At 37.6% G+C, this 17,438-nt stretch overlaps 1 protein-coding gene across 1 annotated transcript; it reads left to right on the top strand.

The window, feature by feature from the left end:
• Positions 1-913: 913 nt before the first annotated feature.
• On the top strand, positions 914-9,975 carry LOC134822383 (neural cell adhesion molecule L1-like). Its single transcript, XM_063833410.1, has 20 exons — positions 914-977; positions 1,147-1,209; positions 1,349-1,452; positions 1,697-1,829; positions 2,010-2,185; positions 2,425-2,581; positions 3,919-4,094; positions 4,814-4,858; positions 5,779-5,899; positions 6,065-6,181; positions 6,315-6,412; positions 6,626-6,716; positions 6,895-7,093; positions 7,209-7,299; positions 7,438-7,544; positions 7,680-7,811; positions 8,967-9,090; positions 9,279-9,362; positions 9,532-9,672; positions 9,841-9,975. The coding sequence occupies exons 1-14, from the start codon at positions 914-916 to the stop codon at positions 7,234-7,236; spliced, it is 1,572 nt and encodes a 523-aa protein (XP_063689480.1). The 3' UTR covers positions 7,237-7,299; positions 7,438-7,544; positions 7,680-7,811; positions 8,967-9,090; positions 9,279-9,362; positions 9,532-9,672; positions 9,841-9,975.
• Positions 9,976-17,438: the final 7,463 nt, after the last annotated feature.

Raw genomic sequence — 17,438 nt, 5'->3', positions numbered from 1 at the left:
TAGCCAATATAACGTAATTAACCAATTAGGTGCAGTGTTTCTGTGAGGTGATCAAACGGGTGTGTAATCCAGTTTTGTTAGTTATATACCTGTTGTGAGCTCAGTGTGAGCCAGTGACATTGTCAGATGAGTTGTGTTCGGATCTAACTTCATAGCTTTAGTTTTTATTTAGCTTTTATTTAGCTTTTATTTAGCTTTTATTTGGTTTTTATTTAGCTTTTATTTAGTTTTTATTTAGTTTTTATTTAGTTTTTATTTAGCTTTTATTTAGTTTTTATTTAGTTTTTATTTAGTTTTTTGTTCCATTTACTCGTGTTTATTTTCAGGTTATTCTGCTGTTTATCGTGTATGTGTACCTCGTTACGTAGCTTTCCTTGACTTTCGGCATGATGCAATGTTGATCAAGGAACTTATCTGTTTCGAGATATTTTGGTCAACAAAATGAATTAATTAAAGTGCAATTTCAGGATCAGTTTAATAACATTTTCAATCTGCTTCTCGAACATTACCTGGACACTCTAAATTCTGCCGAATTATTGTCCGCATGTTAATTTATGACATAAGTTAAAAATTGTTCTAAACAGTTCTTTTTTGTGTCAGATTTGCCGGTCTGGAGTACGCTGAAAAGTGAAAAAGCTTTTTTTTGCTGTGTTTTCTTAATGCTTCTCTCATGGAAGTTTTAAATTAAGTTGCTATGACTTTATTCTAAATCTTAGGGGATGGGCAAGCGATCGGACTGTCGGGATAAAATTGCTTGATCTAAATGGAACTGGGGCTGTTACTTTCATGAGAAAACTTAATGTTTGATTTTGAGCTTCTAATTATCGTACGTAGGTTAACGCCTTCTGTATTGATTGCAATAGTTTACAAATGATCCGTTACATTTAATAATTATCCGTTATATTCTCTAGCGATGTATCTAATCTTGGTGTTACTCTCCTACATCACAAGTGCAGTATTATCCTCAGACCCTTCAGGTTAGAGTCCTTTTTAATCTGACAAACAAAAAACAAGCAGATCAGTCTAAATACCATTTTAGCTTTCCAATAACTTTTGACTGACTTTTAGTAGGTATTTAGTTTATATTATCAGGTATTTAGTTTATATCAGTTCGAGTCTCAGTTATCATTTCATTGTATTTTGCAGAAGTTTTCATAACAGTTAACGAAGCGTACTTCACAACGAACAAAGTCATTAATATTAAGTCAGGTAAATGGGATGTCCAAAGAAAACTATTTGTTTATTAACATTTTTCTGGATTTAATACATATTAAATTTTGCATCGACATTTTTATAACCAATGTGATCAAAACTTTCAATTGATTAATTATTAATTATCTAATTACAGGAGAGAAGCTAAGTATAGACTGTGCTAGTTCGGTAATAGGGAGCGATGCAGTTAATTATAAATGGTATTTGAGCAAGAGACCTTACACTTCGCAAGTTAATCAGGTACTATTTCTTCTTCTTAAAAATACAATTCCCTCCCCATTCCCTCTTCTTTATCCACGTTATACAATGCTCCGAAAGTTCAGGCGCTTTTTACTTCCATTAACATACATGCTAGTGCTCCCGATGGCAAAATCTCGACTTATCGGGAACAAATAAATACTATTGTTGGTTTTTTACGTGAAAAGCAGAACTAACAAATTTCCTTCAATTGACTGTAACCCATTCACCAAATACTCCTTCTCAGCGATCTGAAGCATCTACCAGTAGAACATTTACCGTAGCAGCTAACTCCACCCATACGGGTTACTACATGTGCCTAATACAGTCCGAGGAAGGGTATGCCGTCTTCACTCCTGTCCTGCATGTCATTGTCGAATGTAAGTTTGTAGATAATACACCCCTCCTGGAAAAGCAAATTGTGATTGTATACTAAAATAATATAAGTTCAATTTGTTGCTGGCACATACCCACCAGCTAAATTTGCAATACGTATCCAACCGGAAACCTTTTTTGTTTCAATCTGCAAATGCATAAGCTTAAACAAACACTTCCCCCAGATTTCGATATAGAAACAGAATCAGCTAAAAAGACGATAGAGCCGAACGAGAAAGTGGCCGTTTTGAAGTGTTCCCAGATTAACGCTAACCCTGCTCCAATAGTCACGTGGAAAAAAGACGGTGTTGATGTCAGAAATATCAACCTGGACAGCAACGTCATGCATGTCACCGGCAAGGTATTGACTATTTCTCAATCTGTTTATTTAGGCTATTCAGTTGATCAGATTGAGTGATCGCACCGGTGGATCGTTATATATAATGTATTTATAAGTTTTTATCACCGCGGTTTACCTGATTGTAAAACAATTTTCTGACGACCGACGAAATATTCGGTAAGAATATTAATAGATAATAATTAATTTATTAGTTAAATAATTGATTAATTTTCGGATCAATTGAATCCCTTCGTCTGCAGGTAGTTGATAGGCAGTACAACATTGAAGTTAACGATCTGGTAATTCTAAACTATCAAGACAAATTTGCGGGAACGTACACTTGCGATGTAGAAGCTACTGGAACATTCTTCGAAGGGAGAACCTCTACCGCTAAGAGTTACATTGTCAAAACAGCTGGTACGTAGCCTTTAAAAGTTTTTAGAGTTTAAGGTGTTTTTAGAGTGCTTATAGGCTTTAAGCGGGGGACCAATCAGGCCAGTGAAATGAAAAACCGAAAATATCCACCAGCAGCTACGAGTTTTATTATCCACCTGTTGATTCACCAGATTATGACTGTATAGGTACAGACCACAACACTACTGTCCCACACATCGCAGTATATCTTGCGAACAATGCACCCGACGTGTGTGTCCCCACACGTAGGGAGGTGTAGGGTGGTGTAGGGTACATTGTGTCATGAGGCCTCTGTGTACCTCTCGTACTCTGCCCAGATAATAAACCCCCTGCCTGTGTGGGGGGGGGGGCTGGTGGGGGAGGAGTGACTGTTATATAGACTGTAAGAGTTTCGGGGAGTAGTATTGAGGGTATGTATTGTTTTTGAGATGAGTGATGAGCTTTCCGTTCTGTTATTACAAAACAGTTATTACAAAACTGTTGGCATATCTCCAAATAATCTCCTGAACATTTTCCTGAACTGAAACACCGGCCCGAAGACCTAAAACATTATGAACAAAATCACTCGCTTATAAACCCAAAAATGAAAAACCTTTTTAAATTTAGTGATATAATTTAATCCGGCCTTTTGGATGGGTAAAATTCTGAGACATTGTCATAGTACCTGTACAATAAATTTAGGATTTGATTAGGTAAAACAGCCGATGTGCCAGCAATTTAATTTCCTATATCAATATCTTACACCGGACAACTGTTACTATAAGACTATACTACAACCTATTACTTCCATGTGGGCCCATTTAATCAGATTAAACTTTTAAGAGCTCGTACGAGGGTCTGGAAGTGACACCTCAGTTTACAGATACAGTTCATTCGCTCTTTAATTACTGTGCTGGAACGAAAGTAGATATAGTCACGAACGAAGTAGATATAGCCACTCATTTGTAAACTGCCTCAGTTGTTTCTCTCTCTAAAATTTGTAATCAAGTTTGTGATCATTTGATATCATCATAGAATATCAAGCAACATGGATGATGTAAAAAACTTAGTCTGTGACTCAATGCGGTGATTATTCGTGGTCCAGTGGATGAATTGAGCGGGGGTCGCGCCAGAAGTTGCTATGGTAAAACGCGCCAGATGTTGCTACAGTAACACGCGCCAGATGTTGCTACAGTAACATGTGTAATTAGGAGTTTAATTCTAGTTCTGGAACTGGATAGCTGTAATTTTAAATTTGCCTCAGTATGGGATTGATTTTAATAATGGGGGCTTACCTCGAATATAGATCATGAATGATAGCGCATACATTTTTCTTACCAATAACAGCCTCTCTCTTGCAGCGTCATTCAGCCTGATGAACGATAACTCCTCACAAATCCTGTTTATCGACAACGGCGGTAAACCCAACGTTGGTGAAGCAATCACGTTGCGGTGTGGGGCATGTGGTTATCCCACACCTTCCTACGAATGGCACGACACCAACGACAAGAAACTTCAAACTAGCGATGTTTATGAGGTAATATTCCAAACACAAGGAAATTTAAAAAAATGTTTTCCAAACACAAGGAAACATTTAAAGTTGATATTTATCACTTGTTTCGTTTGTCACCGTGTTCTGTGATGTACCGCTGAGTTCGTGGTGTTTAAATCAGCTGACAATCAAGGCCACGTCATCGGCAATTTCATGGTCGTAACCATGGTAAATTTGAAAAAGCATTTATAATTTTCTATGAAACGTTTTTGAAATTTGTATGTTTCCATTTGTTATTCTGGTGTCCAAAATTCGTCCAGACAATTGCCGATGACGTTTTATGCAATGTTACTGCTGTTTATTGTTTCTCATTTTTATAGTAAAAGGTGGCTTACAATTAATTTTAAAGTCTTAGTAACGACTAAAACTTCCGGTCATTACATTACTTCAGCCCATATTTTCGTTCATAATAAAGCACATAAATAAAGTAAACTTGGCAGCACAACTTATGCAGTTGTTTATTGAATTATACTGATTGTTCTTGAGCCTAATAAGATCATATTCTAACAAGAGCACTGCATTCTCTAGATTAATTGTCGTTGTTTCTCCAAAACGGCGACACAATTAAAATAACTTAATTAATCTACATTTTCTCAAGAATAAATTATAAATATTCTTTTCGCACGATTGTTACCACGGTAACCACGACAAAGTAGCCGTGGTAACATTCCTGGCAGCACATTTTAAGACTGTTATACTTGCAGCGTCACAGTTCAAATAAGATCAGATATCAAAACGAATACGTTGAGGTAAATTTGTGTTTGGGGATATTATACATATTATGCTGCTGCGCTATATCGCTCTGTTGTCACTTTGTTCTTTGCAGCCGTGGAAAATCAGCTTGCTGTGCAGTTTTGATGACGTAATTTATTGTGATGACGTAATTGTTATGAACTAGCTTGATATAACGTCATATGAACTGCACATGGCTGATTTTCTATAGGTTTTGCTGTATTGTCAGATATCATGATCGATCTCTTTTTGTTGATTAAAACACACCACATATAAATCTTATTCTGCGAATCTGCACATCATAAAGTCGCCTCCTCCGCAAAAATTTGAAATCTTCACACATCATGATTGTTGATTATTTCCCGGTACGGGGGTAATTTTAAGATTTTGCCACACTTTAACCACTAACCACGTATCTTGATCTTGAGAACTTCTCACTTGCATTAAAGCATTAAGACCTGTACTATTTTTCCTTAGTTGTGCAATTCACCTTATTTGGAAAAGGAAATATTCATTCCATTAATCAAGAAATTCAACACTTTTGACAATTTATGAGTCGAGTTTGCTCGATTAGGTATTTTTTTAGCAAAGCTGAGCTGATTTTAAGCATCGTGTGCTGAGCCTACCACTGTTAGTTTTCAGGGTGGACCAAAATTAACGCAACTTCAATATGATCTCGATGTGATTTCACATGTTTTTTTGAATGCGTTAGTTTTGGTCCATCCTGCATTTCCTGATTTACCCTCTGGTTGGGCTGTCGCTGGATTAATAAAATGATTTTATTGTTGCTAATATTTTAGTATCGCTGAAAATTTATTTCGAAAATAAAATGAATTTGACCCTTCATATGCTATGGTACAAAAAGGTGCTCTTGAAAAACTATGATAATAATTATCTAATTAACCCGACTAATTGCAATAATTATCAAATAATCTAGGTTTTGGAAACGAGCATGATAGTGAAGAGTATAAAGGCAGTTGATGATGATGCTGAGTACAAGTGTGCGGCCCTCACCGCCACCAGCAAATCCGTGGAATCCATTCGTCTCACCTTGTCGGGTAGGCTTGATCGATTGAAGTTTAAGTAGGGACATTAGAGAATTTTTAGAGCTAAAATAGAGAACTTGAACGTTGAAATAGAGACCTCAAAAATAATAAACACCCTAAGAGTTGTATGTTTACTTGTTGATTACTTTAAATTAATTTAACCCCTTGCCATTTTAGACACAGTTCCTCGGTTCAACAGCACGATGGACAATTCCCAATACAACATACCTGGGGCCACTATAACGATAGACTTTGGTCTCAAAGTCAAAGGACAGATCGATATATCATGGAATGGTTCGTGGAGCCCTACTTCCTTTTTCTTCTCATAGCCTGCGCTTTATTCCTGGCCATTAAATGTTACTGATTCATCCTTTCTTCTCATTTTCCTTGTTTTGTTGTTGTCAGTTTTCTCACTGTTTCTTTGCAGGTCAAGGACTGGATAAGTTCCTTCTAAACTCAGATAACACGATGGCTAACCGAGGGAAACTTAATCTTGATAACGACAACAATGTATTGACAGTAGAAGTAAGTTGAATTAATTAATTAAATTTAACGATTCTAAAAAACAAACAAAAAAAGTACACACCTCTATAACCACTAGATAACATTTGTAGCTTTAGTTAAAGTTTTGATTTCAAGTGAGCTAATAAGTATCAAGTTATGTTATCATTTTAGTTAAATATTAACTTATTATTAGAGTAGAGATTCTTATTTCTAACAGAATCCTGTTTCTTTCAGAATATCCAGAAGAATTCGAGCGGTGTTTTCCAATGCATTGTTTACAACGAGGCTGGTATGGTCAGCCAATACAAAACAGTCATTATTCGAGGTGAGATTTCATTTTCCTTTTCTCGGGTTTATTTTTATTTTTGTATTGTTCCTACTTTTCAATCTGTAATTGATTAGCTAACTCGCTTTAATCCCATGGAGAAATGAATCAATTTATAAGATTGAGTATCAAATAATTAATCACGTAATAACACAATTAATCCCATCTTCCTAACCAGAGTCCCAGCCAGCCAAAGTGGCCCACACCACCGCTTCCACGCCTGACATCACTGTGAAAGGAAACGATATCCACTCAGTGAGAGGAGCTAACTTCACGATGCAATGTACGGGGTCCGGCAACCCAACCCCATCTGATATAAGTATCGACGTTCCAGACTCCACCAGCGCCATAGCATCCAGCCTGGTCAAAGTCAATAAGTAAGATTTAAAATCAAGCTACTTAAATGCAGGAAATTTCTCTTGTTATTGAAGTTGTTTCTTGCGACTGACACCTCGGGTAATAACACTAACGTCACAATAGTCGTCACCACAGGGAAGGAAGTATATCGGAAACCTGTTAATTGACAAGGTCACGGAGCAGTACGCCGGGGTGTACAAGTGTTGTTCACACAACTTTATCAAAGGTTAGTCACCCAACTCACTATCTTTAGCTGACCTAAAATTGTCGTGAAACTTCGCTGAACTATAGTTTTATCGTTGTTAAATGATTGCTTTATTAATCTCATTGTTTTATCAAGTACGTGACACCCGCTCCTGATCAGGTCTGAAAGAAACCGCTTGTGTTAGCATAACTCTAGCTGTGGAGGAAAGGGTCTCTGTAACCCAGCATTCTGAAGATACGGATTACACTTTAGTTATTGGCAATCAGGTTGGTTTACCGCCTACTCGATTGTATTTATATTTGCTCATAGTTTAGTACTTCGCCTAGCATTTTGCTCTTATTTGCTCATATCCGCTCATGTTTGCTCATGTTTGCTCATGTCTAAAAGCCAGTTACCCCCAGGTGTACGGAACCACAGGTTACCCTCTATCTGCCTCATGTAAAGCAACAGGGCTCCCCCGTCCCACCATATCCATGAAGCGCAATAACGACTGTGGAACAGTTTCTACTATCACTAAATCTAATGATATCGAGGTATGTGATTTATTTGCTCGGTCTATTTACTTTGCTATTTTTGATGTTTTTGGTTTTCATTTTGTGCTGTTCTAAATTGTCATTTGGGCACTATTTTTCACGTTGTCTCTGTTTTTGTAAATAGTAAAACAGGCCCTAAAATTATTAAACTTTAACACGCAATTTCAGCTTTTTGATAGCGTGGTAAGCTTCAGCATTAACTGCTGTGTTACGTCTTAATTGAAAACTACCAATTTGAAAACCTTAAAAACCTTTGGTCCATAAATTGTCCAAATAAACATCCATTCTAAAAAGACAATTATAATATCCAAGGATTCAAATTATCTTGTTGTTGAATTTTCGATTTTTGGCGGACGAATAGGTACTCTAAATATGAAAGTATTCGAGATAAGAAAATGTATTTTCAGCTAACTGACAGTGTGGTAAGATCAGAGCACATTCAAACTACTTATCTTAACTACTTATCTTTAATTATAAAGTTATAAATATTCTGAATATTCTGAATATTCTAAATATCCTGTATTTTCTAAATATTCTAAAACGTATTCTTTAATATATTCTTAATATTCTCCTCGCACTTTTCATGGCATATTATCTCGAAACCTCACATAGATTTTTCAGTCTTTTAAGAACCATACTACGGACCGTTGCATAACTTTTAGACTGACATTTCTAATTATCCTTATATACACCCTTTATCTGACTTGATGTGTAGGCAAAACACACCAAGCCTACTGTAGCATACAGTTCCAAATAGCATACCATAACAGGTTATCTAGGAAACTATATTATAACTTTATAATATACTAACTTTGTCTACTAATCAAAAGCACGTGACTCATGTTTGGATGGCCAGTATTAGAGTACAACCTAGCTATAAAATATTTCGACAGCACGTGTTACTTGAAGTCCTTTTGTTAATAAGAACATAGGAGAAATCTGTCTTGAAAACTTTACAAATTGTGATAGTAAAACTGAGCACACTTAGTTATATTATTACACTTGGTTACACTTAGTTACACTTGGTTACACTTAGTTACACTTGGTTACACTTAGTTACACTTAGTTACACTTAGTTACACTTGGTTGTGTAAGGAACCAACATTTTTTCAGCGCTTATTTTTCATATTTTAGTAACATATCCTTGTGTTTCAGATCATACAAGTGGACTACGCGAACGACACAGTTTGCAACACAGACTCATTCCAATGCTGTGGCAACAACACCATTCAAGGAACTAATTACAGTGACTGCTACGAAACTATTACCATCAGCTTTGGTTTGTGATTTTTTGCGATTTTTGATAAACTTCACTGACTTCAGAGGCATAGTGACTCCATCCAATCCCTAAATTTATTAACCTCTCAATAATCGCAAATACGTCTGAAGTTTATATTTAATTAGTAATCGCATGTAATGGGATATGATCTTCTCTTGAATATTGAAAATAACAACTCTCTCGTTCAGTTGATCAAGAGAAACCAAATGATGTCAAGATTGAAAACGTTGGTAACCTGGCCTCGGACGATTCCTCTCTCGTTTCCCTCATGGGTTAGTTATTTCAATATATCCTTATTTTCCAAATTTATATTCTTTGTTTTTATATTCTTCGTTTTTCTTGTTCATTCTATCCTATTACAAATGACCTCTTGTTCACTCTATCCTATTACAAATGGCCTCTTGTTCATTCTATCATATTACAAATGACCTCTTCAAACAGAGACGCTACAGTTAAAGTGCTCTGCTAAAAGTTTCCCCGAAAGTGAGTTTACGTGGGAGTATCGTAACTCAGATTCCACCTCCAACACCTTCCAACGACTAGAGTCTTCTAAATTCCAGACCAGTGAGACTAATTCAAAAGGTAGGTCCTCTTGACTTTTTAGTTTTTTTGCAATTGCTCTCTTTCTTATGTTGAGTGGTTCTTTTCCTGCTGGAACATTCGGCCTTCATCTAACAAGGATATAATTTGTGCAGGTTTTACATACAGCATGTTGAACACTATCATCTAACAAGGATATGATATCTGCAGGTTTTACATACAGCATGTTGAACACTATCGGGACGGCAGGTGACCTCTTCACGGGGAAAAACTACGAATTCCAGTGCACTGCAAAGAACATATTCGGAGAAACCAGTGTGATAAAATCAATTCAAATTACCAGCAGTAAGTTAAATAAAATGTATTTTGAAACAATGACTCAAAGTCAACGCTTTCTTCTGAGAACGCGTATCCTTTAAGTTTCATATCTATTTTGTAGGACTATTGTGTATATCACAGTGCTGGCAAGCACGACCGTTGCATTTATTGTGGGTATACTATGTTCCCCATTTGCTATTATACCCCCTTTACTATTATACCCCCTTTACTATTATACCCCTTTTACTATTATACCCCCTTTGGTACACGTTACAAGCCTCTTTTGTGCACGCGAAGCGTGCACTCCGGCCGGAGGCGGCGGCCGAAGGCCGCCGCCTCCGGCAGGAGTTTTCCAGGCATTAAGACTCATCGGAAGTCGTTCAGCAGATTTATTTTTAGTTCAAAACATTCTAATTTGATGTCAAAGATGACAGGAATAAAAAATAGTTATGTTCAGATTTTTAAGAAATTTGCATAAAATACTCGCCAGCACTGTTATACGAAATTCGGTAAAAAACCCAAAATCGCCATATTCAGGTGCCCTAAAAACCATGTTAAAATTGAGTTAGAGATCTGAAATTTTTCAGGGCGTCTAGACGTTGACCAAATTGACTGCAAAAAAAGTTTCAGGTTTCAGGAGCATCGGGAAATGGGTTTTCTAGAACCCCTGTTTTACGACAGATTGTCGGGACATATACATACATACAGATATACATATATATTCAGGGATAGACGCTTTGCCAGTCAATTGTAGCCTGTATTTAAGTGTCCATAGATTCAAAAGTATAAAAGATACAGCCATTTCCGACCACAGGTATTGCAAATAATTGTTTACACTTTAGTTTACATTGTATAAAAAATTATTTGACGTCATAAACACCCCTTGATGACGTCATCAAGTTAACCGTTTTTAAAACTTGATTTTTGACAAAGTAATAACTTTTAAAGTTAATTTTAACCCATTAAGGAGTAATTTTATTCAAAATCTGAGGAGATTTTCATCTTAGATAATTGTTCAAGCATTCTGAAAATCTACCGGAAAGTTTTTCTAGCTTGCTCCTTCATAAAGATATTTGTCATTGAAGTTTGTGCTTTTTTGAAGAATTATTTTATAAAAACGTCAATTTTGCGATTTAGTATTCTCTGGTGTTGGGCCATGCCTTGGGTTGTGGAGCTCAGTTCTGCTTCCTATAGGTATAAATTGTGCATTAGGCTAGTTTTAAAGTTGAAAATCGAAAAGTTGCACACGTGGGGACACGCCCAAATTGATAGAAAATTGCTAAAATCACTGAAAATTGCTGTTTTCGTCATTTTCTGTCAACTTTAGAGTGCCGTTGTGATTACAGTTCTTCTTGAAATACTTTGAAACTTTGCATGCTTATCAAGCTATATATAAAACAATTACATGCAAAAATTTACGGCGATTCAATATTGGATGCGCATGCAACGTCCGCTCAAATTTTGCACGTGCGAAAGGTGAGAATTTTGCTCATTCGTGATTTCCAACAAATTCTGCTTTGCCACGACAGTTTAATGTCATTATATATGAATTTAATGTCAACTTGAATGAGTATTAAGTGGTATATTCAGTCAGTGATGGACCGATATGCTTACCTAAACACAAGGAAATGTTTTTAAAGGAAAAATTTCGAAATCGTTGAAACTTCCTCCTTATTATAATGAAGATATCAGTTTATATTTCGACTTTATAAAGTACCCTGACATTATAATCAAAAAGAGATGATATTTTACCAAAACCCATAATCATGGGTAGAGTGGACCGCTGCCAGTGTCTCTCTTTCCCAAACAAAAGGAAATGATATTAATTTGATTGACCGTTCTCAAATGCAAAATGATACCGAGAATGAAATCGGTCGCTCGCTTTTCCCATTCATTTACAATTGTAATAGATTAAGAAGAACTACCCAAAGGCAGCTGTACTCGGCAATAAAGATTCAATAAACTTCAGCTAATGCAATAAGTAATAACTACCACCCTTACCCCGAAATACTAGGTATCGACCCGAACGCAACCCAAAGAGATTTTTACAGCATCTGATTGACATGTAATCAATCGAAAATTATTACAATTCGTAAGCCGTGAATGAATGGGAAAAGCGAGCGACCGATTTCATTCTCGGTATCATTTTGCATTTGAGAACGGTCAATCAAATTAATATCATTTCCTTTTGTTTGGGAAAGAGAGACACTGGCAGCGGTCCACTCTACCCATGATTATGGGTTTTGGTAAAATATAATAATTAAAACACTACAAATCTATAACATTTCTTGAGCTAACCTCATGGTATTCAGAGGGCATTAATGTTATGTATTGTGAGCTGGTCCCAAGTCCACTAGTCCAGATGCCATCATTCATTGTAACTTTTCATAACCCTATCTAGTCAATAGTCATTAACTACTGATATAATTAATGCTTGGAGAAACTTAAAAGTAAAATTGTGTTTAGTTAGGCCACAAATTATTCTATAACATTAATCTGAAGTTCCGTTTTCTTTTCAGCTGCTGCTAATCAAGTTTCGGCGAGCGTTTACTTGGGAGTGGGAATAGTGCTCTTTATCACTGCTCTAGTGGCAGTCTTCGTCATGTACATCTTCTTCATCATTTGTGAGTATTGATTTCAGTTACACTTTCATTTCAAGGAGTTTATCTTTGAAGTCAGGGTACTTCAGGGAAGCGAAAAATTATCGCTCATATACCGCTTAATATTAGAAAAATGTATCGATCGAATTTAAGTTTAACAATACATTTGTTTCAGCAAGCGGGAAAAAGAAAAGAGCCGACTTGGGAATAATGAGATGTTTAATCTGTAAATGCTGTGAGCCTAAACAACCTCCAGTCGGTAAGTGAAAAACACTTTCACTTTCCCTTTCACTTTCTCCATGTTCCTTCCCGCTGCATACTTTAGAACTGAAAACTGTCAATATTTGTCTTTCAATGTTTTGTTTATTGCTGCTTTTTACAAAAAGTTATGGAAGCCCAGAGAATTACATATTACTACTTCGCTTAAATACCATTCTGAATGTAATATTTCTACATTCTACTAGCACTACAACAGCACGAAAACCCACTTAGAGGCAAAAGTTAAAAATTTCTATAACAAAGCTTCTCTTCTCACTTTTTAAAAAGTAAATTCTTTAGTTTAACAGTTTAATACATCCCGAAAGATCGAGAATTTCATACGAAACACTTAAGGGGAGTAAATGTAATTGGTTCCCCTTGAAATTCTCTTTTAAACTTAAGTTTAGTCGTTCAATTTCGAATTACAAATTTGCTATGTTAATTTTTGATACGCTTGTGATACTTGAATTCGACAAGGTATCCTCATTGAACTATCCTATCATAGCATAAAAAGCACATGTTATTAAATTATACGCTTGGAAATGTAACCTTTGTAGACACGACATATGATATTTGTTTCTGAATTCAGAGTCCACGGTGATAGAAATTATAACGATTATAATAAATCGTAATACGATAATAAATATATAATTTATATCAAACTTGGAAATGTCGGTTGTTAGGATAACAAAATGATCAAATACGAGCAGACGTAGCAAATTTAAAAAAATTACGGAGTGGAAAAACAGCTCCAGGAGGAAAATTTGGTGTACAAGAAATTTGGACGTGATAATTTGATCAGCTTCATTACATGAGATCATTTCTAAATTCAGCCCCAAATTTTGCCCATCGGTCTCCGTGCTGTTGTCTGTGCGTCATCACTACCTTGATGACGTCACTAACTTCTCGTCTCAGATCGCTACCAGCCACCCTACGACTACAAACTCCTATCGCTCGAGAAGTGCGCCACAAACTCCTTCCACGTTCCACTCTACTCTCACCCGCGCCTCGTCCCCGTGGAGCCTTCCGATTCCTTTGAACGTGCCCCGGTCTACAGAGAACTCGAACAAATGACCATCCAAACAAACTCAATGAGTAAATACGAGCAGTTGTTCTGAAATGGAGTCACGTGACTGATAACCTCAGTCAGATACGAGCTCTCTTTTTGTCCAGTTCTTATCAGATAGTTTCGTGGTGTGATCAGTAGAGAATCAGGGAGATATTTGACAGGATTGCTGATCTGCACGTGTAAGATGAGCATTGGATGGTACACGTACGTGAAGATGTGTGCACGTGTGCGCGCGACGCTTTGCCGTACAGAAAGTGAATATCCACAGAGTCGCAGGGACAGACAATATAGTTGTTGCAGACTCTGTGTACAGATCATACTGATAGCCAGAAAAATCTAAAGACTTTTCACACACGTGGGACGCGTCACAAGTCATCGCGTTATCTCTCACGCGTTAACTCTACAATGCTGCAACCAGGCGTGAGGTATCACGCATTTGCGTGAGGTATCACGCATTCGCACGTGAGCCTGCACGCGATACTCTTGAGACGATATTTATGCACCGCAGTGCTCCTGTGAGGCGCTGTGACGTTAGAAAGTGCATGTTATTTTCAGATTCCTTTTAAGTTATACTTTGACTCTTTCAATCCGAGGTAAACGTTTAATTTTAATTTTGAATTGATATAATTTGAACGTTATTTAATTTTAAGATAAATTTACTTTTGGGGCTTAATATTTGAATAACTATTATTTGAAGCTACGAACGGAAATTTAATTAAACTTTGAATTGTTCTGATACGTGGCTTGACTTTTTCCAATTACGGATTCTTCTCCGCAAATATGTTTAAACTTTTAAAAAGCTTGTTTTTGCAGAGCTGACAAAGCATTAAATATGTAAAGCGGATAACCAACACAATTACTAATAATACCACGTCGTTATGATGTTTAAAAAGTCTATAATCTTTAAAACTGTCTTGATAATTAGGTATTTTTCTTTTAGGAAAAGAGGAGTTAAAGTTTTAGGTTCGGTTTGTATTTTTATATGAATTTAAGAGAATAAATCTGCCGATTATACTTACTGTTAATGTATTAGGAATAGGTTTTTAGATTTGTAAAATGACTCAGCGTTGCAATGATACACTTGTACGTGTATTTGCCCCCAAACTTTTTATAAATCATATTTTTGTCTATTGAATGTTAAATACCGCTATTTATTTTCTATTAATAAGAGTTATTTAACCATAAAGAACAAAGGAATTTGACTCTGTTGTCGCTGTTGCCATCGGAAATGTTCACATCAAACTGAAACATAATCAATTATTATTTATGGACACTGCGTTATAGCAGTTACAAATTGTTTCAACAAGGCACTAATATTATATAAATATAATAGTAATATAGTCATGTGTTATGATGCTCCAGAATTTATGTTTAAAATTTTAGGGAAAAAATCGACAAGGAACTTTCAACTTGTTTATTAGACCCGTCATTTTCTGCCATAATGTGCACTGATTGGATGTTTTAAATGGTGATTGAGCTGGTTGCTCAGAATCTGAAACCGAATCAACTCCCAAAATTCCAAGGCTCAAACTAATCAATACTAACAATCCCAGTAAATCTGTGTGTGTGTGTGTGTGTGTGTGTGTGTGTGTGTGTTTGTGTGTGTGTGTGTGTGTGTGTGTGTGTGTGTTTGTGTGTGTGTGTGTGTGTGTGTGTGTGTGTGTGTGTGTGTGTGATCCTGATTGCTACGGGAACGAATTATTTCGAAGGTTGGGATGTTGATGCACATTCCTTTCCTTTATTTTCTCTTGTCATGTTGCACTTCTTCACCTTTCTGCCCTTCCTTTTTCTCTTCCTAGCTTTTACTTTAAGTTTAAGTAATTCTTTACCATAGAAAGTTTCGGTTCTTTTGCGATAGTCAAAACGCGACAACTAGCGCTGGATGGCGACAACTAGCGCTATCCAGCGCTAGTTGTCGCCATCCAGCGCTAGTTGTCGCTATCCAGCGCTGGATAACGCTGGCCAGCGCAAAATATATATGTTCGATAATTGTCGCTATCCAGCGCTAGTTGTCGCCATCCAGCGCTAGTTGTCGCCATCCAGCGCTAGTTGTCGCTATCCAGCGCTAGTTGTCGCTGGCTATGCGACAATGTCGCACGCGATAGTTTGCGATGGTGGATGGCCAGCGCAACTGGCCATCGCAGAAAACAGTTCGATAACTAGCGCTGGATAGCGACAACTAGCGCTGGATAGCGACAACTATGAACTAGCGCTGGCCAGCGCTAAGCGATAGCCAGCGCTGGCCATCGATATCCAGCGCAAAATTTTTGCGTTATTACTCGTCAGCTAGCGCTGGCCAGCGCTAGCCAGCGCTAACCATCGCTAGCCAGCGCTAACCAGCGCTAGCCAGCGCTAACCAGCGCTAGCCAGCGCTAACCAGCGCTAGCCAGCGCTAGCCAGCGCTAGCTGACGAGTAATATCGCAACTATATTGCGCTGGCCAGCGCTGGCTGACGAGTAATACTAATATCGAGCGTGCTAAATCACTCTACAGTCGATCTTCGAGATTGTTCTAAAAGGGCCCCCGATGGTTGTAACCAACTTCAATCGATGTATTTTCGGACGCTAATTCCGAATCAACCCCCATGGGCCCATGACATATGGTTAAAATGCTCTCCTGACGAGATATTGGCGAAAAACTGTACATGTATCGATCACGTGATATGACCGTATAAGGAAGTTAGTCTAATTTCTCGTTATTGTTAGGGTTTCAGCATATGTTTTTGTTAAGGATTGGGTTAGGGTTAGGGTTGGGATCAGATTAGAGGGTTAAGGTTTAAAAAAGTCGTTCAGAACCAGCTAGAGTCAGAGAATGGGTTAAAAAAGTCACGTGACAGTCGAGTGTAAAGTGATTAATCATCATCCGACTAATATCGCAAGTATATGATTTTGATACATTGCGCTGGCTAGCGGCTAGCGCTGGCTAGCGCTGGATAGCGACAACTAGCGCTGGCTAGCGCTAGCTGACGAGTAATAGCGCAAAAATTTTGCGCTGACTATCGCTTAGCGCTGGCCAGCGCTGGCCATCGATATCCAGCGCAAAATTTTTGCGCTATTACTCGTCAGCTAGCGCTAGCCAGCGCTAGTTGTCGCTATCCAGCGCTAGTTGTCGCTATCCAGCGCTAGTTATCGAACTGTTTTCTGCGATGGCCAGATGCGCTGGCCATCGCAAACTATCGCGTGCGACAGTGTCGCATAGCCAGCGACAACTAGCGCTGGATAGCGACAACTAGCGCTGGATGGCGACAAGTAGCGCTGGATTAGGATAGCGACAATTATCGAACATATATATTTTGCGCTGGCCAGCGTTATCCAGCGCTGGATAGCGACAACTAGCGCTGGATGGCGACAACTAGCGCTGGATAGCGCTAGTTGTCGCCATCCAGCGCTAGTTGTCGCGTTTTGACTATCGCAAAAGAACCAAAGTGGTTCTACTTTGCCATCTGACCACACTTTCTCTAGCCAGGGACCACAGTTATTGTTAATATCACGTCTCCCAATGAAGGAAGCTCCTACACCGCCACTATCTATCAACAACAATGTTAGCGGTATAGTTTATCTCCC

The sequence above is a fragment of the Bolinopsis microptera genome, chromosome 10 (genome assembly GCF_026151205.1).
Source record: "Bolinopsis microptera isolate Bmic1 chromosome 10, MBARI_Bmic_1.0, whole genome shotgun sequence".
Taxonomy (NCBI): domain Eukaryota; kingdom Metazoa; phylum Ctenophora; class Tentaculata; order Lobata; family Bolinopsidae; genus Bolinopsis; species Bolinopsis microptera.
The sequence above is the reverse complement of the archived record's forward strand: the minus strand, read 5'-3'. Positions and strand labels throughout refer to the sequence as shown.

What these genes read in the sequence shown, in the direction of transcription:
- LOC134822383 (XM_063833410.1), top strand. Translation starts at nt 914, where the DNA reads ATGTATCTAATCTTGGTGTTACTCTCCTACATCACAAGTGCAGTATTA. An exon ending in ACACTTCGCAAGTTAATCAG is followed by an intron (nt 1,453 to 1,696) that starts GTACTATTTCTT and finishes ACTCCTTCTCAG; the next exon opens with CGATCTGAAGCATCTACCAG. An exon ending in CAAAACAGTCATTATTCGAG is followed by an intron (nt 6,717 to 6,894) that starts GTGAGATTTCAT and finishes CTTCCTAACCAG; the next exon opens with AGTCCCAGCCAGCCAAAGTG.